At 38.6% G+C, this 25,362-nt stretch overlaps 1 protein-coding gene across 10 annotated transcripts in view; it reads right to left on the bottom strand.

Moving 5' to 3' along the window:
* plekha7b (pleckstrin homology domain containing, family A member 7b) overlaps positions 1-25,362 on the bottom strand; it is a 77,620-nt gene that overhangs the window by 25,883 nt on the left and 26,375 nt on the right. For 7 of the 10 annotated variants that reach the window (XR_002061977.2, XR_002061975.2, XR_002061976.2 and 4 more), the window contains 5 exons: positions 15,036-15,119; positions 8,106-8,217; positions 6,993-7,097; positions 6,519-6,591; positions 5,961-6,061 (listed from right to left, as the gene is read on the bottom strand). Coding sequence is in view for 1 of the 10 variants with exons in the window: in XM_025906089.1 (XP_025761874.1) it covers positions 5,961-6,061; positions 6,519-6,591; positions 6,993-7,097; positions 8,106-8,217; positions 15,036-15,119 (475 nt within the window). In the remaining 9 variants the exon portion in view is untranslated. Of the gene's footprint in view, positions 1-1,607; positions 2,896-5,960; positions 6,062-6,518; positions 6,592-6,992; positions 7,098-8,105; positions 8,218-15,035; positions 15,120-17,936; positions 18,148-25,362 lie in introns of those variants that run through there. The other 3 variants (XR_002061981.2, XR_003219524.1, XR_003219527.1) reach the window with 3 other exon arrangements.

The raw sequence follows: 25,362 nt of genomic DNA, 5'->3' as shown, positions 1-25,362 counted from the left end.
CCAACTCACTGAAGTTTACAGCAACAATATACAGAAAAAGAAGGGAGGAGAAAAAAAAGTGCTGCAGCAGAAAAAATGTTGCCGTTGTTTCTGGCAACACAAAAAGCAAAACATAAAGGTTACAACTTCCCCTCTTTAAGAGAAATTCTTCTAGAAATACACAAATTATATGCCAGCTGCAGTGAAGAACCAAACAGGAACAAAGAAAACATAATTACGGACTCCTTTGACCACTTTAGACACAGGCACACACACATAACTGCATATAAAAAAAACACTCAAAGGGTGAAGCAGCTGTTTGTAGTTTCACAGGTGTTGCCTTTCTTGTTTTTTACCTACTACTGTTTACATACTTTTCCTTACCTTTTACAATATACTACAGTAAGAGGTAAGGAAAATGTTCAATCTTCAATTACTCAATATAAATTAAAACTATATTTACTCTTACTCTTTCCAGAATTAATGTTTCTGAGCAATTTATTGGCTATTTCACATGAATTGTAAGAGCATGACCTTCACTGCATCCAGTACAACACACTTGATAATGAGAAACAAAATAAATATAAAAACTTCATGCAATTATAGATAACCTTATTCATCACATTAACACAAAAGCAGAACGCCACCTGTAATTTTTTAAAAAAGTAGTTTATTGAGTTCAGGCTGACTTTATTATAAAGAGAAGTCTCTATTTTCATTGATCTGTTCAGAAAGCTCTTCACTATGTAGCACTCATTATTAAAAAAGGGGAACTTAACCAGCCAGTTAACCATCATTCTTTATCACTTCTGGTCACTGGTCACTCAATAATCTACTAAAAACTAAACATGTTAGAGGCCAAACACTGCAAAGCAAACTCAACAAGACCTGCTTCCAAAAAGAGGGAGAGAATTGTGTTGGGTTAATTTCATAGCTTGTATTATACAACAATAAAAAAATAAACACATGTACAGGAGATGGCAAATTGCTAATGGTGACATACATCCCATGAAATGCAAAGAAAAATGGCTGACACCTCGCCATTCTCCCTCTCCTGCGATGATGGAAATGTGATGAGTAATAAGCAGCCTGACAAGACAAATACCAGAGCCTCAGAGCATTTACTTTACATTTTCAAAGTGAAGAAAAGGTAAAACGAGCATCAACATTTGCCAATTGATCTCATTTACAAAGTCAGTAATTGGTGAACCTGCTAAATATATGGGAGTTTAACTTGGATTATAGATGAAACAAACTTCTGAGGGTAAAGTGCTGACTCTGAATTGCAGTGTTGTCATGGACATCTGGTGCTACTGGTGGATTATGTTTTAAAGAGTTATCAGTTCTGCGCTAAATATCTAACATTCATGTCCAGGAAGAATGCTTATACTGTAATAGATGTTTTAAATGTGGTGCATGTAAAAGAAAAGCACTTGATTAATGTTTCCCACTCAAAAGATTTGTCTAATGTAGCAATGATTGCTCTGGCATTGTCCATAAATGACTTGTCATTCGTTTCCATGATGAGGCTTAAATGCACATTTAGAAATGTGCATTCAGCAGCTAGACGCAAACAAATGGAGGTGGAGATGGTGCTCTACTGATGAGGCTATAGTGAAATCAAATACCTATTCATGTAACACAGGAAGCCTGTGTGATTCAGGACGGCCGCCCACAGAGAACAGTACTCACTCCGCCCACGCAAACACACCGGGTCACAATGGAAGGCAATTGACCAACAGGGAATGAGAGAAACACAGTGAGATGAGCAAAAATAGGAGAACAGAAAATAACAGAAAGTCACAGCTGATCAGTGCTGATTCAAACAGAGAGAACAGAAAAGGCTCCAGCTGGAGTCCCTCGTCATCACAAAAGCAAGAATGAGTAATAATGGGAGCATTGTAAGATTTTTCACACACGATTGTGGAATCAAAGCACAAAGCATTACAGCACCAAAGTCCTTAGACAGCATCTTAAGTTTTATACATCCAACTGCTCATTTAACTGATTTTCAGTAGAATTTGAACAAAAATGTTACACTTTATTCGCCTCATCTTCAAATAATTTTTTAACCCAGGTAAACGATTAATCTAGAATTACCTCTACATGTCAGTAGATCTAAGAGAGAGACTCATCATTGCTGGACACCAACAACAACTCAGCTGTTTTCATGCTTGCTTAGCAGTAACTGAAAATTTCCAAAGCACCTCAGATACACATAATGAAATCTCCTGCTCTTTAATGCACGACGGCACAGGGAGAGCTAAGGGTGGGGGGATGGGGGATCCCTTAAATACAAGGTATTAATGCAAAGCCAAGGCTCATTTCTCCTAACTGTACATACACTCCCACCCAACAGCGAATATGCTGAATGCATTATTAATATTCTAAGCAGCAATTACCATACAAATTTCAGTGCCCGTTGTATGAACTTTAAAACACAGTACATACATATCGCATGAGCACAGACATTGTAATTCACACTGGCATGCTCTCACAATCAGACATATTTACACCGAGAATCTAAGAAAAAAAAAAGCCCAAGCCCAAAAGAGCTGAAAGGATTATAACAGAATACCCAGATGCTGCTGTGCTGCATCAACATTCAGGCACTATTATTCTTTGAGGGACTCTCTGTGCTTCCACAAAGAGGACTTAGATGATGTTAACACACAAGAAACATAATTCCTTGTGTCCTTCTTTTTGTCAGAATTTGCAAAAACAAAAGAAAAAAAAAAAGAAAAAAGAAACAAAATATTTGTTGCATGCAAGAAAAACATCATGCACATATATTAAAGTAAAAGTGATACAATTAACACCAGTTTTAACTATATTACCATTCAGATTTTGGTGACAGAGTTTGTTCTAGAAAAGGTCAGAAACCAGGAGGTCAAAAATTCCATCACACTCTGCACAACTTGAGAAAGAACTATTTATAGAATTAGATAAGAAAAGCTGAGTTAAGACCACCTTAGGTGCATGCAAAATACTTGTTTTGCAAAAACCTGAACATGCATAATAATCAAGAGTGGGGCTGTTGTTTAGTTCCAGTGAAACTTTCTCCACTCTTGAGACTATATTAGTTCTTCATGTAATACAATGAAGTTACAAAAGATACCATAAATAAAAATCACGAGAAATGATCAAAGTTTAAGTTCAGTTAAGTTTAGCTGCTGGTAAACTGCTGCTCCTGCGTTGTTTAGACATTTCTGACTATTCTAATCACTTGCATGCTGAATCTCTTCCACAGTTTTAAATGGTAAAAAAATGTTATTGCTTTGGAGCACAATAGGAGACAGTTGTGTTCTGGATGTCTCTTTTCTTGGGCTTGATCAGTACTTACTGTTCCATGGAAAGCTGTTGATTTATTTCTTAGTCATAACCAGACACCCACCTCTGATGACCTCCTGATCTTACAAATCAGAACAGCCAATGTCAGCTCTGTGAAATCCATATCTTTGGTAATCTTTACATAGATTTTTATGAGTGAACTTTGAGAACTGTCTCATGTCAACTCAGGAACTAATAAATGAAGTTACAGCTGTGGTCATGAATATCATGGGGAATTTTAAAGATGTCTTTGAACTGTTCTTTTTCCAGGGTGGAGAGATTGGACAGCATACATATTTAATGACTTAAAAAAACAGGAATTGCACAGGTTTGATTGTATTTTGGATTTTCTCCAATCCACAGAATCAAAGTATACATACAGAAGCACACACATCCATATACCCGTCTGTTTGGTTAAATGTCCCTTGGCAAGTTGGACCTCAATAAGATGTCTTGGCCAAGACCAAGCTTCTGGCATAATTCTGGCTGGATATTTGACCACTGTTGTTGGCAGAATTGGTAGAGTTCACTTAAATTAATTGGTTTCCTGGCACAGACTTGGCCTTTAAGCATAGTCCACAAATAGGATTGAGGCTCTTGGATAGGTCATCATTCAAGCTTATTATTAGCCTGCTTTATCCATCCCCAAACCAGTTTTGATGTGTGTTTGGCATCACTGTCCTGTTGGAACACGGTTGAATCGTATAGAGTAGTTGTTAATTTGAGGTGAAGTTGAAGAATTTGGTACTCCATCTTCATCATTATTCCATCCACTTTGTGCAACGTGCGAGTACCACTGGCAGGAAAACATCCACGGAGCATGATGGTACCACCATGCTTGACAGATGGTACAGTATTCTTACATTTGAAAGCATCGCCATTAACTCTAAACATACTACGTCATTGTGGCCAGATAAATCCACCTTTGTCTCGTCTGACCATAACACGTTTCTCCAGAAGACATTTGGACGAGCCAAATGTCTTCTGGAGAAAGACATCTGCAAATTTCAATTGAGTTTGCAGCTGTCAGTTTTGGAGCAGAGGCTTCTTGCTTGGTCACAACCCCTCCCAGTAAATCTTCCCTGCTGTAGAAACTGACACTGGTTCTCCAGCATCTTCCAGTTCATAGCAGACTGGTGATTCCTCGGTTGTTCCTGAACATGTTAACCAGTTTCCTCTCATCTTAGGGTGACAGTTTGGGTCTTCTTCCACAATCTGGCAAAGTACTGACACATCTGAATGATTCATGATACAGTTGTTTGAACTGATAATCTTTAAATCTACACAAATTGAGAAGGCTCCAAGAGGCCTTCTCAATTTGTATAAATCTACTCTAATTCTCATTTGAGCCCTTCAATGGGTTCCTTGGACTTTCCATTGCTCTGAGTATTGGTTAATTCAATGATTGGTGTAAAAAATCCTTTTATGCTTGCAAAGAGAAACTACCTGTTGTATTCAATCATGATCACTAACAGGAAGTTAATAGGCCTTGGCCTTGTCAACGCCGAAGATACTGTAGATCTTCAGTACCACTTATTAAAAGATTTAAGTGAGTTCATCTATACACACTGCTCAAAAAAAATAAAATAAAGGAACACTCTTTAATCAAAGTATAGCATCAAGTCAATTACACTTGTGGGCTATTGATCTGGTTTGTTAAGTAGCAGAGGAGTTTGTTAATCAATTTCAGCTACTTTGATGTTAATGAAATTAACAATAGGTGCAGTAGAAGGTTAACAGTGAGACAGTGACAATGAGAACGATTGGGTTTGGTGGTGGATCCATGGAAGGACACACAGACCTGTACAGGTTAGGCAACAGCACCCTGACTGCAATCAGGATGAACTCAGACTCAGACTGTCAAGGAGCTCAGTGATGCCCTGGTCCAGATCTGGGAGGAGATCCCCCAGGACACCATCCATGTCTTACTAGGAGCATGCTCCAACATTGTCAGGCATGCATATAAGCACTCATACAAACTACTGAGCACCATTTTTAGGTGCTGCAATGAAATTCTGACAAAATGGTATAGCTGCCACATCATTTTCTGGGTACCTTTGAATTCAGCCCGCTGTAGGTTTTATTTCCATCAAAAGATATGCCATGTTTTCATTCCTAATGCATTAACCAGTCCATATCAGTATAGATATCCAGCAGTGCTTTTTTCCCCATTGAGATGGGTTCCCTTACATTTTTTTTAACAGTGTCTTTGATCCTGTATGTATACCTCTGACCCTGTGCGAATTCGAGAAAAAGAACAAAAATTATCACGGCATTCATGCTCATGATGAGTGTATTTAAACTTCTTTCCACAGTTGTATGATCTGACTATTTTTGATGCTCTGTTGTATAGACACATTTTGGTAGATACTGAAGTATAGAAGTGTCATACCTAATCAAAACAATAACTCAATAAATAACAATAAACATATGGATATATGAAAATGAGATATGAAAATGAGATTTGGGCACCAGGCAGCACACAAACAGCCTTTCTGTGTTACAGTGAGCACAGTGAGGGGAAATCAGTATGTAAGGATTGTTAACAAATAACAGCGCAGCAATAAATAATCTCAGATGAAGTTTTGAAATCCGCACATAGACGTGAAAACTTCTTTTACAGATCTGACTCAGTGCCACTTCAGTGTTACCTTGAAAGCATATTTGCGGTTTATGTGGTCCTCGGGCTCAACTGGCGAAATGACATAACTGGGCAGGGGGATGCTGCCAAGTACTGTTTCCTCTCGGCTGTCTGTGAAATCAGAACACACACACACACACACACACACACACACACGCACACAACATTGTTACTTGCATTCAGAACAACATCTAATTCTGCCAATATCTTTTACGATGTTTACAAATGACTGCAGATTTATGAATAGCAGGAAAATTAGCGAGGCATAACTCATGGGGGACTCTAGATTCTGCAAGGGCATGTGGCTGCATGTGGTATGATGGGGCATGTGGCTTATCTATTATTCAGTATGATTAATAAAGGAGAGAAGGTACATGCGTTGGCAATGCAAGAAGAGATCTCAAGGTAATAAGGATGCAAAAGCTGGTGGGAAAAGCATGTCATATATCTAATTACAGGCTGTCATTAATCAAAAATGGCAGCAGAGGAGATCGCTAAAGGTTTGCATGTCCGATTTTATAATCTTTGTCTGTTAAACCTTCACCAAGTGCACTGTTCGTACGCTCACCTTTGTAGTAAAACAAGCAGTAGTCGGACAAAACAAACCACTTCCGTTTCCATAGTCGCATTCCAGAGCTGTCCTAGAAATGGATCGGGGGAAACGCAATACAGACAATATTTAGAAGTCCTCCTGCAGGAATACATTTTAATTAAAAAGTGCAGTTTGGGAATAACCTGCCTGTTAATTAGGATTACTTTGGCAGAAAGCTGCAGCTGCTACATTTAACTCAGCACTGTAGTTTTATACTTCCCAGGATTGGGAGATTTAAAGGTTTTGTAAGGTCAATATGCGCTTTTAAATTCTGCTAAGGGACAGAGAAAGATCGCTTCCATACTGCACAGTTACACCTCTTACACAGTGAAGGATGGTAATCCTGTGGCTGATATTTCACTGCGTGACACATTTAAACATTTGCTCAGTCTTTAACACGTGCTCCTATATAACACATCTGCCTTTCGGACTCACTCTGAATATGCTCACCTGTTTATAGAGCCAGCCTCTCACCACCACTGGGATATTGAGGTTTCTTTTAATAGCATGATCCCTCTTGCCAAAACTGTGTACTTTCCCCATACCTCTGGAGCCCTGCAGGAGCCACAGAAAAACGTAATCAGTAACGAAATAAAAATAAAACACGGTTAATTTTAAGTTAACATATATAAAGTCATTTTGTGTGATGCTAGCCTACACAGTACAGAGAAAACAAATGCGTCATTTTGTTACTTAGAAAGGAAAACTCATTTTTCCTTTAAAATAATAAAATGGCCTTCTTTCCTGGAAGCTCCTTTTTTTAAACATCCTTAACGAGAAAAGGAAATACCAAAAGTATACTCCTGTGGATGCACATGTTCACTTATAATAGAGTTTATTTTTAGACAAAGTCAGTCAGTTTCTCAGGTACATTTATACAATAAATATCTGAGGCTGTTTGGCTGACGAGTCGCTTAAAAAGACAAAAATCAGGATTTGTGATCATTTTCTTTTTGAGACACTAAATAAAAAACATACATGATAACAAAAAAAGAACAAAATGAATGAGGCGCACTATTCAACCTCAATACATAAAGTTTCTCTGACTGTAACTTAATAGTAGTCGACTCGTTTGGTAACTGGGGAAATAACATTTTGTTACACTTGTTAAATTTGGACTGTTAATTGTGGCTCACATAATCAATGTGATAATTGATCTCTGGACTATAACAGAAAATGGACTGCTTCTTATACAGTGCTTTAGCACTCAAAGCGTGTTATCCATTGGGTTTTATTCATCCATTCATATACACTTTTTACTATATGTAAGTACTTTCAGTCTGACATTCACACTTGGAAAAAAAGATCAGAAGCAACTCAAGGTTAAGTGTCTTGCCCAAGGATATTTTGGTATGCAGACTGGAGGAGCAAGGGATTGAACCCCTAACCTGTTCTACCTCCTGATATTATGACAAATTGAACAAATGTATTAAAATTTGTAATATCATAATTTACTAAAACTCAAAACAAACAAAAGGTTATCTCGATCAGTAATACATTAACTGGTTCATGCTCTACAGTATATCTAAAGCCTTTGCTTCTCAGAGAACCACTGAGACTCACCTTTGACCCTGAGGAACCATCGACTGCTGCTGAGGTCACAGCCTTGGAGGACTCTGTGACCATGTTGGCTGATCTCTGATTGGCCGCTGACTTGGACATACGGGATTCTATCCTACATTTGAGACGACAGCGTGGAAGAAAAACAAAATGCAAAAAAGGATGAAAAGCACTGAGTGGTGTTGTTCCTTCTCAACTCCTCTGACAAGCTACAAACGTGCAATGAAACAGAGCGCAGTCCTTTGCTGAGCTTTCACATATAAAGGATATGACTATTTCCTGACACCAACGTGAGACCAGTCAGAGCCAATGGTTTTCCACTGGATGTGTTAACAGTGAGGAAAAACTCATGTAACGCTTGGCCTGGCAGTGACCTCATGGCACACACACACACACACACACACACACAGACAGAGATAACAAGCCAAAACAAACTAAAAAGACAAAATCCCCTCAAAAACCAAGAGTAAAAATCATAACAACGGCACATATGCACAGCTTACAAGGAATCTACTTCCCACGTCACACATGACATCATCATATTGAAAGGGAACGTGAAGAACTAACACAGACACACATGCCAGAGACAAGCTGGTGTCAAATAACAAATAGAATAGCTTAAAGTGTGGTGCAAGCTAACACTTTAAACAGCGTATTTTGGACTGCAGCCAACCAATGTTCCCTCTAATTTTTCATGTGTCTGAGCAAACACACAAACTCCCTGAGCGATCCCTTGAACCACTGTGAGCGACATCAGACGTGTGCACTGTGGTCACGCCAGCATCTAATCCATCCAAGTTACATGGTTTATTAAAATAATCAAATCACAGCATTTACATTTATGTTAGACTACTTTTAATTAACTGCTTTAGCCCACTTACAATGAAAATGTAAAAAAAATCTAGTCATTGACCTGTGTAGTATGTTACTACACAGGTCAATGACTAGATTTTTTTTGGAAGTAAAAATAACTTGAACTCCAATTTCGAAAACACAACTTTTTTTTTTTTAAATAAAGCTCTGACTTGTATTATGAGTATGAGTCTGTGGTCTGGGAGAGTCTTATAACTCTGTCTGCAAAATACAGTATATAATGACCAATGTTGGACAATTAATTATATAGTTACTTCTTCAAAAAAGTAACTCAGTTTGGCAAACAACAAAGTTTTTTGCAGCTATTTTTTTAAATGCAGCCAAGGCGTTTTTTTAAATAAACATTTCAAGCTATTTACAGAACAATCAGCTGTTCTGCATCAAATTTGATGCCACACAAATTATTTGTGCCACTCCAAAAAATAATTTGTCCCCTATGAGATAAAGGAGAACAACAGCCTGATACCTGCAGGCCTGACAGCAGGAGATGTATCACTCCTGTAACACCTGTAACATTCAGCAGTCGCCTCATTGTTCTGACACACACAACAAAACTATTGACTACACTACACACTAACTACACAAGATTTGCGCTAAACGTCTCAAATCTCTCACATCTCAAAACACCGCCGTCACTCCTAAAACTTCCCCCCGTATCTTAACAACTAGTTGCCACGTTGCCATATCATTTTTTGATTGGTCGACATGGTACTTTTTTGGACGAATAGGAAAGGAAGAGAGGGAGCGGGGGGGGGTTGCTCACAGGTGGAGAGTGCTTTCGAGCCTTTTTTCTTATAAAACGCCGTTTTTACCGTTTCTTCCCGCAGTAAATATAAATAACGGTAGTATTCAGGAAGAAAACCAAACATTGCAGATATTTTTATCATAACTCTGGTTTTACGTGGCCTATCAACACAATTTAAAAACTGTTATAAAGTCCACACTTTTCCCGTCAGTTGTTCCGTCTGTCCTGCCCACATCTCCAATGGTTGGACACGTTGTCATTAACTTGGCTTCACTCCACATCAGCCACGCCGCTTTGCTAGCTAAAACACCGGTGTCGGCACATAAGGACGGTGTCATAGCCTGTCAACGACGTTGATTAGCTGCATATATACGAATGTAAATCGCATTATTGGCTGGACTATGGGATAAGGTGGCATCGTTCTAATCCCGTACGGGAGCAGCCAGTCACTTACTAACACTGCAAAACAGAATTGTTAAAGTATTAATTTTAATTTCAATTCAGGTTAGATTTTTTTGTGCGCAACGCAGATTTTCTGTGCGCAGAGACCGTGCCAGCAGTGCGCAATTGCGCACGTGCGCACCTTAGAGGGAACATTGCAGCCAACCATAGTGTGCAAGTATGTGTCAATGCTTGAGTCCAACAGCAAATTATCAAGAAAATAAAGAAGAAAATCTTGTATCAGAGAGTTAAAGGCATGATAGAAAACAGATTAAAACTTATTTATAGGGGCCTGATTTATGTGTGTGTGTGTGCATATATATGTTAGGACAGAAAGACTAACATTTTTAAAGCAGAATGCTTTTATTCATTAAAAACTCCAGGAGCCAACTGAATGACTTACTGTTGGCACAAATTTCCCAAAGTCTCATTCTGAATTATTGTAGCAATTTTTAAACAGAAGATCATCTTTCATATCCCAGTGCCCCAAGCTCTTCTGTGCCTTACTTCCCCACTGTGTCATTACCATATTCTCCATCCAGGAAACAACAATGTTTCCTCTCTTACCTACTGCGGTCTAATTAGTTTTGACTGATTGCAAACAACCGAGGAGAGAAATCACGTCAAAGTACAGATTACTAATCGGGCCAACGAAATGGCATCTACAGCGATTTGTGTGAAGCTTCTGACATTTTTGTATACTGTATGCAACACACCTCAAAGATAATAAAAAGAACAGAACTGAGATGCTTCTGAGATGTAAAACAATAAAGATTACATTCGGCAGCCTCAACATTAGTCCGCTTAGAGCCACCAACAGCAATGCAACGATACACTGTTTAAAATTAATGCTTTCCTTACATGATGTTACATCATAGCTTTTCCAAGACTTGCATCAGATCTTCTTAACAGAGAACTCAGTTAATGTGAGAAGTATTTTAACCTGAAGTGCAGAACAATGTGATGGCATTATGGTTGCAGAAACTGTAATAACCACTAAAGAAAAAATAAACTTCAATCATTTTGGGCCAAAAAGTATTACATCTCAACTTCAATGGGCATGTACAAATTTACTGATGGTGAGAGTGACATGTTTAAAGGTGACCCACCTGTTTTCACTTATACCTCTTATATTAAAATAGTGGATCCTGGTTTTAAAGATGGCCAAAATTTCAGATAATGAGGTCAGTGTGTGTACAAGCATTCCTGATGATCCAAATGCTTTCGATTGCTTTATACACTTGATTTAGGACTCTTCCTCTCTGTGACATCTTTATGATGCCAAAAAAGTCATAAAAAAACATTCGTGTCCACTAAAACAAAATAAATATTGGCTGATATATTCAAATATCAGATTTCTATGTGACCAAATATTGGTATTGGTCGGTATATCAGTCAGGTTCTTGAAGGAATAACTAATGAGTAGTCAGGTGACCTCTGTGCTATATATGAAACCTAGTAGTTTGTGCTTAGTCGAACCTAATTTACCAACAGGAACTAATGTGACCTGACAATGTCCTAACTCCCCCTGCATTGTTCAATAAATAGGTTATGAGCAGATCCTTGTGCTGAGTTTTCCTTTGTGTGCCGCAATACACACAATCTAGAGAAAAGTAGGTAAGACTGAGGCATCTGTCAGAGACTAAAGCAAGAAAACATACAGGTAGAACAAGCGGGAAAAAAAGAGGAAAGCCAAACTGGAGCACAACTTACAGTAGTTCACTCCAAGCTTGGATTGCTGCCAGCAGTTTTACAGGATGTTTCTGTCTTATCAAGGGGACTCTGCTGTTTTATGTGAAGTTTTCATACTGTTTACCATCACTGTCATTGGAGCCGTTCCCCAGGAGATTTGTAGTGGCATGTGGATGAGAGGAGCAATATTTCACATAGCCTGGTGTCGAAGTGGGAATGGCACTAAGTTCCATCTCTTCCTGCTTCTTCTGCTATGATGGAAATGGAGGTAGACTAGATGTTTTTTTTAAATCTTTTTAGACAGTGAGTGTACATGAGACTCAATGACTTGATCCTGGTAGAATAATCTAGACAAACTCTGAGGCTTCAGGCCAGTAAAGCAGAGTCTGATTGACCTTTCTGCGGAACGGGACTTCATGAAGCTCCTTTTCCTGAACTGCCTGTCCTCAATCCTCAATATCTCCAGGGAATAAGTGAGTCAATTATTAATGGAAGAAACCCACTTCCTATTAAAGTATTATTACAAGCAGAATGAACCCCTAACGTCAACATGCTAATGAACAAAAAAACAGCAACAACATATAAGCATGCCGTGAAATGGAGAAATAAAATTTAGCTATCAGCAAGCGACGACCAAAGATAAAAAAGCATGTGGTAGAAGTAGATCCAGAGGAAAAGCAGAAAAGGCCTGAAAGAGCACTCACTCCTGTTTTACAAGTGGATGAGTTTACAGGCGGCTTGTGTTACATACTGTTATAAAGTCTAAAAGATGCAGCTTTTACCAGATATGAAGTGTCCAATGATGTTTCATTAAAATATTAAATTGTATCATCTTGCAGTCTTTTATTACTTCTACAATGATGCACTGCTCATATGTTGCCTATATGGAAACATAGTATAAAAGACAGAGTCTGTATAATTCTAAGGAAACTTGAAAGTAAATATTTGGTACACTGCCTAAACTAGCTCAGGCAAACTTTGCTCTTCTTTGGATGTTAAGTGCCTCATTCAACATGATTCACACTTCTTCAACAACAATCCATGACTGATAGTGTTCCATTGTGTGTTTGTCTATCTGCATACGCATTGGCAGTGTGTTTAGAATCACTGTCATGCTGAGAAACAAATCTTTTGCCAATCAGATGCTTTCCAGACAGCACTGCATGTTGAGTCAAAATCTGATCATTCCCAACACCAAATGCAAGCCCAAACTATGACAGAGCCTCCGCTTATGCCTCTTTTCAGACCTCATCCATACATGCTGATTACGATTTGAAGGATTGGTGGAGTCATCATTTCATCAGACCTGTTGCTACTGATTTTCAGAACAGTTCATGTGTAATTTGGCATACATCAGCCTTTTCTCCCTGTTTCCCTTCCTTAAGAATGGCTTCTTGACAGCCACCCTTCCACTGAGACCATTACCGATGAGGCTTCAGTGAACAGTAGATGGATCAGCGGAAGAGCCATATATATCTGATCTTTACTCAGTTTTTTTGTTCTGTTCCTTAAGGACTTCTAATGGCTTTCGGGAACTGCCCATCTCCTGTAGATAGTTTTGTAGACCTGTCACTTTTTCTTCTGTCCTCTATTCATCCAGTTTTCTCAGATTCTTGTAAGGACACACTCCACACTGTGCAGAAATATGACAAGTTTTCGGCTAATTTATCTTTAAGCACCTTGTTGGTGCAAAAAAACAACATTATGCCCTTCAAACTGTTGGACATTTTTCATAAATTCAACAAACACAAAGAAAACAAAGCGCAACAGCCTGAGAAAGTCACAATTTAAAGTTGTCATAACACTGACTCATCCATTGAGTTAGTGATTCACAGGTCAGTGTTAAGTGACTAACCAACAAAACAAAAAACATTCCTCTGAAAAATGACAGGTAGACTGACAGTCTGGCTCCTTGGAAGTAAAATATAATTGAAATGACTTTTGTACAACACTGTATCTTTACTATTGTTTTCTACCTTTCACTGATTTTAGCTGTGGTGCTGCATCCACTTTGCTGTGAGTGCAATGTTTCCCTCAGCTCAGTTCAACACTTCACACAGACAGTGACTGGCATATGTATGAATTGTGTCAGAGTCTTTTATAGTAATAAAAATAATTATTGTACACTTAGTGTATATGCTATGACTTTGACTTTTCTTAACTTGTTTTTTCCCTTGCGTGGCATCTTTGGAATGTTGTTGTAGAGCAGACATAAAACAGGTGTTATTCTTACTTTGATGAGCTTAAAGAGATCAGAAGTGGCATTTTGTTACTGTTGAAAATATGCAAGTGAGGCATCCATAGCGTTAAAGCCCCTTTGATGGTATACAAATCCGTGTCTCAGCAGCACTGAACAAGGGATGATGGAGAGTTTTAAGAAGTGAATGACAGTGCAGGATGCATATGAATCACTTTAATCAGTTTCATATTGCTTTAGCAGATGCTTATGCGCCGCCATAGTGCTGTTATAGTGGAATATTTGGTATGCACGACCATCTTACACCAGACAGCTTAAATACAACCAGACACCTGCTGCCTTGAATTGTGTAGCTTTAATGGCTTTGCAGGATATGATTTACACAATGACATAAAAGGAAATAAATCCGACTATCATGCCATGACAATATAGTAATGTTGCCGCCTAGTAAATCCCTCCTTTCAATCAACAGTTCTCAACAATTCAGTGAGCACACAGTCAGGAGTTTGCTTTTATGATGTCAACGGCATTGGGAGAAACAGCCCAGGTGGGCCGGAATAACTCGCTGTTATAATACAGCCAGCATTAGCATAACAGATTGATGAGTCAGATTCATGGCTCCTGACGTGATATGAATATGATCAAAGCGAGATGTGAGTGTTGTGTCATTGCCATAGATTCCATTATGGAGTTATAAATACCATGGTAATGGTGATGAATACATTCAGTTTATTCAAATACGACAGTGCCCATCCTTTTGTGTTCTGACAATGACTGCCGGTTATGTTGCTAATAAACAACAAACTGGAAATCAACCAATTTTAATCTTCTTGTTAGTGGAGAATAGACACCCACACTCCCTTACTGTGGCATGTTTCAAGGAGAGTAACACTAAAGACTCCCATCTCAGGTTCGTAAATTAACTTATATATTTAAGCGAGCATCATATACATCATTCACTTAAAAAAAAGGTAGGCCAGCTCACCTGTCTTGTAGTGTGTAATCTATGTTTTCAGGGGAAATCTGTCCAGTCACAGGATGCCGAAATGATGTAGCCCTCAGGTTGTGGCTGCAGGACGGAGGGAGAGACAACACCAAGAGAAATAAGAAAAAGAGCATCAAGTCATTAATCATATTCCTTCTGGATCAACTCCCTGCACACCTGTGTTTCTATACTACTAGCTGTCTGTTGGATGAGGGTAAAAATATCACATGAAGTTCATAAGGTTACAGTGATGATTCAGTCAACAGCAAAAAAAGAATCTACGGTAGCCCTGCAGCCAGCCACGGCTCATATTCCTTTACACAGAGTGTAGGGCTCAGCATTCACCGTAAGCCAGCCCACCAAGCTTTATTGATTTCAATTAGATGGGCCATTCATTGCTTTAACTAGAGCATAAACACATGTTACTGTCACATGAAAGAATAACAAACAGCAGCTACTGGTGACGAGAGGGCTGAAATAGCATGACACGACAAGTTTCTATTTGTTGTCTGTTGTATAATTATATGTGATAGTAATAATCACTTTTCACACCAAAATAAAAATATTTTTCAAATCCTCCATGAACACAAACTCAACAAACTGTGTCAAACTAAGCCTAAACAAATATAGTGCCACACTGCAGGCCCTGAAACCTGTTTCCAGCAGGTTTACTCAATGGATGATTTCATTTTTACAAGCTTTAAAGTCTAATTGCCCATCCTTATAACCTTTGTTGCCCACCTTTGTTGCCCATCCAGGAGAGGTTGTCACCGCTCATTATCATTATCACTCTTTTCTGTTGAACTTTTTTCCTTATTTTTTTAGGCAGGTGAGACATTTTAGAACGATTTTATGTTGGTATATTACAAAAAAAATGTTGGTGAGCAATTTGCATTACATTTGATATATTGCTATCATAGATACAATTTCAGGTTTGAAGTCTCGACTTCGCAACTTAAAGAAATGGTTTCATTCAAGCAAAAGACAAAAAGGCTGGGAGCAATGATGGTTTAAACAAACAAATAATCCTTTTAAGTTGATACTTTTTACTAGTGATTTATTAAATTCTTCTCTCACTGTCTCTCTTTTGTTTCCTTTAATCATCACCGTCATCGTTTACAGCATATTTCGCCACTGAAGCTGAAAAATACTGTGCGCTCACAGGGTAAATACTGCTATGCAGAAGCTAAACACTTTCACAAGCACTCGCACAGGCATGGATAAACACATTGCTGAGATAAAAAATGTTTACACTATGTTCACTTAAAGTGTGCCAGGAGTAAATAAATGATTATAGTGCAGTGGGAGGTGGGGTGGGGTGGGGTGGGTGAATGCTCTGAAGGAAAGCTGCTAAGTTTCAGTACCATACAGACGCAGAATGATAGAAACAGAAAGTGGTTCTTCACTGCATCACCATGCAGCAAAGGGAGGAGGAAACAAACAGAGCAGGCTGGAAAGATTTATGAGTCGACATTTCAGCAAAGTTCACAGGGGGAAAAAAAAAGCAATTCTGCAGATGTAAAAACATGACTTCAAGTATAAACGGTATATAAAATACATGTTTACGATGACGTGTATCCTGCATTGAATTCAGCACTTAAATATCCATAGATAAACAAAAACTTGCACACCCATGCATTCACACACACAGAGGTTTGACCACTCATAATTTGCTGAGCTGAACTGGGCACATACAGGCAGCAGCACTGCACCAGGCTCCCCTGTTAATTAGGAATCTGCATTCTTTGAGGCTTTTGTTTTAGCCGCATTACTTCTGAACTATTTGTCATGGAATTTGAAGCATCCCCAGCTAATGTACCAACAATGCAGCACACTGGGTCCATTTGTTTGGAGAAAATTAGCTTCCTTGAAAGCTTGTGACGATGCTTTTTTTTTTAAAGGACGGGGGAATAAACGTCCTGTATGTGAGCTTCCGAACAGCCATCTAAATTATGTAGTGGGGAAGCATGGAAGGTCTCATTTAGTTGCACGAGTTGTTTAAAAGAGTTTTGGAACTCAACACAAAGAACAAAACAAAACTTTAAAAAGACGACAGTGTTTTCAGTCATCCTGCGGTTGTTTCTGTCTCCTTTGAAGTCAAATGTTGCAATACAGCAGTGAGGGACGCGTCATCTGATAACTATGCAGTATGTATTATCCTGACAGGAGTTCAAGGCTTGCATATTTCAGCATTCAAAACCATCAGGTCAAGAGTTTTACCAGATAAAGCAAAGAATGACTGATGTTTCTCCTTGCAGTGAACTTCAAGAAGGCATGTCTCATTGCGTCAGTTTAAGCTGAGCCACAAAAAAGGGGGCTGTAAGTAAAAATACTAGTTTAGTTTGCCCAAATGTAAACACCCTTACACCATCAAATGGAGCTTTTTATATGAACTGAAATGAGTTTGATATACAGTTGCCAAACTCTGAACACCAAATGACAGTCTGTTTTTTTTGTGAACCAAAAACCTTCCCTGAGAAATTTGTGCAGCACTGCTACTCAGTTCCTACGAGCATGCTCTGTCTCTCTTTGCTGCAACAACTGGATTCAGCCCTGGCACGCAATGCAATATTTTGCAGCAAAACAAGACGCTCAGCCTAATCCCTGTCCAATACATGGGTTAGGTCCAGACAGAAGGGTACCAAGGGCAAGTCGCTGTGGACGGAGCACCTAAGACTCTCTCACACCAACAGAAACACCCTGAGGTTTCTAACTACTCCAGTTTTTCTGTAAGAAATTAATCACGCTACGAGAATACAATGAAACTCCTTGTACAATCTTTATAGAACTTTTTCAAGAACAACAAAAAGAACAACAAAAAGAAAACTTTACCCACTGTGAGAAAATATCTCTCCACCACTATATACTGCTATATAATACACATAATGGCAACAGTCTGACCTGTTGTGAGATCATGCATCATCATGAAGCCGCTGGACTCGCCGTGGTGCCAGGTTATCCTCTCGGCACTGTGTCAGGTGGAAGATGCAGAGGGTCTCTCATAGAGGCTGACATCCACAAAGAGCAGAGTAAAGTGGAGCCAGCAGGATATAGGCTGAAGGGGGAGCTCTCCATCTCCACTTTGTCCTGCTTAAGCGTGCTATCTGAGTTTCACCCCACACTTACTGAGTGGATGGTAGAGAGCTACCTCCCTCCCATCAGGGGAATGCCTCAGTTACTTATCAGATCTTCCTCCCTTTCCATTTTCTCTTCGCTCCTCTCTCTGTTTCTCATTCCCTATTTCCTGGAATTGAGCTTTCTGCTTCCATAAATCTCTTTCAGGGAAATATATGCAGCAGCCCTATACCTATGGCTGCTATTAAACTGAAAATAATTTATCTTTGACATCAATTCAGTCTTTTGGTTTCATGATGTTATGTTGCTACTGCAGCCTAATCATTTCTTAAAAATGTGTTATTCATTTATTTTGGTTAATACAGTAATGTATACAGGTTCATACATTACTGATATCCCCTGAGTAAGACACCAAAAGGACTTGACAGCAATTTTCTCATAGATCACAAGCTTTGCTTGGCCAGGTTATTCCTGTTCTGGCTTTTTCCATTTCCAAGTTCAAGAATTGGAAAGGAAAATGTAAATAAAAACAGTCTCATCAACCCATTTTTAATTCAAAACACAAGCTAAAAAGACCCAAATGTTTAAACTGCACCATGCCTTCTAAAGCCTTTTAGCATTGATGGTGGCTTTCCAGATGTGCATGCTGCCAATCTCAGAAGCACCAGTGAACCCCTTTACCATCAGAGATGCAGGCTTTTAAACTGAGCGCTGATATCAAACCTGATGGTTCCCTCTCTTTAGTGCAGAGGAAACAGTGTTAGTTGAAAAATGTTCCTCCAGCTCTTTCTTTTTAGTACTTCCTTTAACAGCCTTCTTTACATGTGTTGTCGCTTATAATAAAATTTCTCAGTTCGAACATTTGAGATGTTTCCGGTTCTATTGTGAATAAAATCTAGGTTTATGAGATTTACACATGATTGCATTATTGTTTTATTTACACTTTTTCAGAACCGTTGTTTACACATTTAAAGTTCATATAATAAACTGTACGCAGTGAAGTCAGCTAAACATGCTCACAGCCACCACGGCAACAACATCAGTTTTGGAAAACATCTGTTGTGCAGTCAGTGAACTGCTTTAAGCTGGGACTGTTAAAATAATTATGATGACATTGACAAAAAACACAAGAAAAACTAGAGTGTTTAAACTAGGGTTAAACCTCAGAATGTCTCCTTTTGATGCTGGTTTAACAGCAGTATTGATCTATGCTAAGAGGGACTTAAAAGTAATCCAGTAACCCAAGGGAGCCGGTGGTACCAACATACTGTAGGCCTATGAAAAATATTAAATCCAGCAGACAACCAAGGATTGCTGAAGTTAGTAAAAAAGACTGCAGTTTGCTTTTTCCTGTACAGTGTTTAATTTGTAAACACAAATAGAAACTGACAAAACTCCAATGTGATACATTAAACACTAAGCTAGAGAAAGAACGGCTATAATGGTTAACTGTATGAACACAGGCAAGAAGAATCTCTTTCATTTCCATCTCATTTTAGATACTATACTGTAAATATACAATATACTGAAAATGTGATGGTATTTATTTATTTATTTGTTTTTAGTATGATGGGTATCATGGCTTCAATTCTTCCAGAACCGATGGGGGCAACAGCCACAGGAAAAAGTACACAATGGAGACTAGTGCAGCTGCCACAACTTGTTGATAAAAAAGTAAAAAGTACTTCGGGTGTGAAGGTTTGATGGTGATGCACAGATATAGTGATGTTGCCATAACTCTGTAGCATTTATACCAACACTGAAGTTGTGAGCACTCAGAGCAGTATTCTCCTGAACAATAGGTGATGCTGCTTAGTCAAAATGGATGAGACATTATTTTTGATGTGTGGTGCCACTTAAAAGGGCGAGAACAGAAAGTATAAAGGGCCTATTATACTTGTAGTAACTTTCATAGTCTACCTGGCAACCATCCTAACATCTCATATTGTGTCCTGTCAACAAAATATGTATAATGTAATATTTTTTATATTTTACATTAACTGCATCTGCCAAAGAATATCTGTTTAATTAAAGTTTATGGTTCCGTTGCAATACCAAATAGCACCACAAGGGAGTCCCTCCATGATTTTGTTGGTAAGCTACATTAGATAGATGCTCACAGACACTCACAGTGATTCTCATCATTATAACCAGCGAAGGTGGAGTGCAGTGGAGAACTATGTGGGCCTTGTATAGTTGACTTTGAGTATCGTAGGACAAACATAGTATCAGCTTCATTTTTCGGTCTTACACAACTCTGAAACACTGGAGGTCTTGTGATTGTTAAGGCGTCCCCTGAGTGAAGAATATGCACTGACAGCAACAGCAGCTGCACAGAAATCTGTCTCTTGAACCAGTGCGTTTACATAAATCCTCTGCCTGCATTTGACCTCTGAGAGAAATAAAAACTACAAATCAATGTTGTGAAATTAATCACAAGATAACAGCAATCATTTAATTGAGCTGGGCTGCTGATTTAATTTCCAGACCAGTGCAATTAGCTGTAATGAATGTACAGTATCATTAGTATCAGTAAGTTGTTAGTGTGCAGATGATAGGCTTCAAAAGAATGAGATAAAAGCAAATCAAAGACGTGCTGGAGATATGCACACATGACAAGCCAAATGAGGTGCCACAAGCTGTTAACGAAGTCTGTAATAATACTCATGTCTGTGCGTGTAATACCCCACCCATGCAACGAGAGCGTGTTACAGAGTGCGACGGGACATTACATCATAAGGGAGATATCGTGGACCTCCAGAAAACACCCCATAGCATAGGAGGCAAAAATAATTCAGCCTTAATAATAGTGGTTTGTGCACAGGGAGCCATTAAGGAGATAAGCATTCAGCAGCAGGATTTCTGAATGTTGACTGAGCGTTATCAGTTTCATAGAAGAGGACTGCAGCAGCCTCGCTCAGCATCATTTCCTTGACATTTGTGGAAGAATTATCTGGGCAGTCTCTCCCAAAAAGCTATCGGGAGATTCGACTGCAGTTCAGTATGGAAATGAGGGATACGAGCTTCACACTGAATAACTGGATTTTCCCCATCGCTGCACTCATTCATCATCAACTACATTGTTTTTAACAGCAGCAACACCAAGCTGAATTGGTAGCATGACACAATGACTGCAGCTGAAGGACAGCTGTGTCTCTAAGATGGAATAAATGAAACAGGAAAATCTTGCTCCAAGCTTTACTTAATGGAGCACAGTCATCCAGAAAAGAAAAAAAAAAAACACTATTCAAGTAGCACTGGACAAAGACAGGCTCAAACGGGCCCAATGTGGCTCAAAAACAGGTGCACAGACTTGCCAGTGTCTGAACATCGGTCAAACAAAAGGGTTGGCAGTAATTGAAAGAAGTGTTGTCTTATTAACATTCAAAGCATGTGCAGTTCTGACGCAGCACATTTCATTGGAGTCACAATTGTCCTTTGGTCATGCTGTTGCAAAACAAGTCTGGCAACAGCTAATTGTTGAGTTGGACCAATAATAACAAATGCATGGAAAAATGATTTTAAAAAATTGACAAAAGTAGATGTGGCTGTTGAGATTCTGATGTCTTATATTTACTATTAAAAAAACATTAACTCCTGTTATTTATTTGTTGAAGATTGTTATAAACTCCAAATATGCCAGCAACTGGCAGGGCAGATAGGGCTTTGAGCACTGCCTCCTCTTTTCCACTGGCATTAGTTTTAGCTGGCTGATAAATATTTATAAAGGTTGATAAGTAGTAATTCATCAAAGACATGGTGTTAGTATAATGCCCCAAAACCTGACAATAAAATGGCTTTCAAAAGCTTATTCCAGAGATCAATAATAGAGATATGCTGTGACAAAGAAAAAGCTGGGAAGTCTTCTGAAGTGAGCATTACTCAGAAAAAAAAAAAAAATCAATGGCAGGTCCCTGCAGCTTTTTGGGTCAATATTTAATACCACAGATTTATCCACACCTTACTTGACGAATATTGATGGCCAAGACCAATGACAAATCACATTTATTTGACATCTTCAATTTTTGCTAATAGGAATTGTCACATTTCTTCGAGTAATAGAAAGTAACGTTATATGGCGTTCTTGTAACCTTAACGGAATGAAGTCTACTTCACAACATCCTTGTGAAGCGTGAAGTGCATGCAGCTCCATATTCTTATTGTTGGGCTCTACTTGACTAACCCTGAGTTCATCCACTATCTGAAACAGGCTGTTTTAGCTCCTTTTCTCTTCCCTTTAGGCCAGTGGTTCACAAAGTGTGCGTTAGGCAGCACAATTGAGGCATACAGCCACTGTACATGGAAAAAATGGGGGAAATATGACATAGAAATAAGCTAAAAATCAGTTTGTAAGAAAAATAATCAAACACGAGTTTTCTGATGCTATCATACTGAACTTTATTTCTTATTTTATTTATATTTCTTTATTTATATAACTTTATTTTATTCTGATTTCAAATTTCAGGGGGGTTCAGAAGTAGCATATACCAGAAAATGCTTGCCACCATGGGCACTGTTATAGCTCACAAGGTTGAGCCAAATGGCTATTTCAGGAGCCCAGGCTAGGCCCTTGCAATAGCCTGGGCCATGTCTTGTCCCCTGTTCTCTACAAAAAAAAAAAAAAAAAAAAAGCTAACTGCCTGAGACTCTTTTTCTCCAACTGATTCTCCAACTCTTTCTGAGTAAACCTCATTAATTACATTACAAGCTTAAATATCATCAACCTCTTAAATATCATAAATCTCTATTAATCGACTATGCACCTTCAAGCTGGCAGGACTTAAATTGTTTCTTAAAAAGCCATTACTTTACCTAGATGTCTTAGCTAATTATAGGCAAATCTCAAACCTCTCTCTAAAGAGTAGTTGTAAAATAGCTAACTGATCATCTGCAGAAGAATGGCTAATTTAAAGAGCTTCAGTCAGGTTACAGATTTCATGAGAGTTCAGAAACAGCTTTAGTGAAGGTTACAAATGAGCTTCAGTGGTTTGAATCATAATAGACTGCAGTTTGTTCATGCAAATGGAAAATCCTCTTCACACACTAAGGTTAATTATGGAGTTCCACAGGGTTCCATGCTAGGACCTGTTCTGTTTACGTTATACCTGCTTCCTTTAGGTCGTATCATTAGAAGGCATTGCATACTTTTTGACTGCTATGCAGATGACACTCAACTTTGTCTATCCATGAAGCCAGATAACACACACCAATTAGTTCAACTGCTGGAATTTCTTTAAGACATAAAGACCTGGACCTATCAGGATGTCCTAAAAACTCCCTGAAAAGCCTTCAGTTGATCCAAAAGGCTACAACAAGAGCCCTGACAGGGACTAGAAAGAAAGAGCATATTTCTCCTATAGTGGCTTATCTTCGATGGCTTGCTGTTAAATCCAGAAGTAATTTAAAATCCAGCTCCGGACATACAAGAATAATACGGCCTCATGTTATCTTTATGAGCTTATAGTACCGTATACCACTTTGCTCTCAGACTGTGGGCTTATTTGTGGTTCCTAGAGTATTTAAAGGTAGAATGGGAGGCAGAGCCTTCAGCTTTGAGGCCCCTCTTCTGTGGAACCAGCTTCCAGTTTGGGTTTTTTGTGTTGGGGTTCTCTCTTTTTTTTGGAATATTGAAGGGTCTTTACCTTACAATATAAAGCGCTCTGAGGCAACTGTTGTTGAGATATAAATAAAAGTGAATTGAACTGAACTGAACTGAGATAACCATATTGCAGATATCTCACATATTGTTCTCTTTGACATCATATAGATCTATAGGGTAGAAAAACTGAGTATTGCCCGCCCTGAAATCTCCCTGTTCATCCACTTGCTTATCCAAATCATGTAATTCCCCTTTAGTGTGACCAACACAGCTTTTTCTGTCAGTTTTCTGTCGTCATAAGATGATCGAATTAGGAAAATAATTGCATTTTCCAGGAATACTGACATCCAGCTTTCATGAAATAACTCCCTTTGAGTCATAGACGACCAAAAGAGTCACAGATGGCCAATTCAGGGAAAATAACTAGATCTCTCAGGAATACTGACAGACAATTTTTATGTAATAACTGCCTTTGTAACCAGGGATATTTACTTTAAGTTTTAATTTGCTTAATTATCATAACATTATAAAATCAAATAAAACCTAATTTACTTTGTGGATGTATACACAGCTGACAACTCGAGTGAAAGGGGTAAATCAAAACGGTCTGAGTGGGGGAGGATACTGTTCTCATTCACAATCAAACTGTAACTGACTGATTTTATACATGCTGCAGAAATCTTTGTAGTTCTAAACAATGCAGTAGCATGCCTGATTTCAATGTTCTTACATTTGATCTAGCATGCCAGATCTCCTCTTGGAGTACTGAATAGCTGTGGGAGAGGAGATTTTGCAAAGCAAATGTCTCCTACCAAGACAAAAACACGCCATCAGCAAAAGTATCACAACCTGACAGTGCAAAAGAGACATGATACCATCTGCAAGCCCATCAGTGGATAAAGTTAGTTTCAACTGCAAGTGTAACTTGCACATGGATAGCTATTTTCAGTAGAATTCACCTACTAACATGATATTCAGTAGAGGTATAGCTGATAGCCTCCTTCCAAGGTTTTTAGGAATAAATTTATTCGGCTGTCCTTCACCAACTGAAAATGTCAAAAGCATACCAATCTCCAGAGTAATGAGTCAAGATGTGCAGTCAGAGGTCTTAGCAAATCTCAGATAAGGAACTCAAGAATACCAAAGCCATTGCCTAACATCTCTGGTTAGTCAGAAGTGACATTGTGACTTCCAGCATCTGTTCTGTAGAGACTCCCTCACTATGACAAGTGACAAACACTAAAAGAGGGGATTTTTCAATAAAAATTGAAACACAGAGTAGTTCATTACAATGCAAACACCAACAAAGAGAGAGCTACACATGAGCGCTCAACAGGAAACATCAGCAACAGCTTGTGTTGTTTTTAACGTCCCTCATGGTTAGCAGTGCATCAAGGATTCCCAGTTTTAGTTTAGAGAAAAGGTAGGTGTGAGTCTAATTCAACTTCATTTAAAATGTTAAAGTAAGATGGCAACATTTTTCCACAATTTCCATTTTGCAGTTTTTCAGTTATCTTTGTTTTTCAAGTATTTCCATCTATTTCTATCACCTTGCATAATTTAAACAATAAATAGTCAATGTGTCAAATTTCTCAAAGATTTTTGATGTCTATCAACATGTTATTTTTTTATCACAGAACAGAATATTTTGCT

This window comes from Oreochromis niloticus, linkage group LG1 (assembly GCF_001858045.2).
Source record: "Oreochromis niloticus isolate F11D_XX linkage group LG1, O_niloticus_UMD_NMBU, whole genome shotgun sequence".
In the NCBI taxonomy this organism is placed as follows: domain Eukaryota; kingdom Metazoa; phylum Chordata; class Actinopteri; order Cichliformes; family Cichlidae; genus Oreochromis; species Oreochromis niloticus.
Note: the sequence above shows the minus strand (reverse complement) of the source record. Positions and strands in the feature narration are given on the sequence as shown.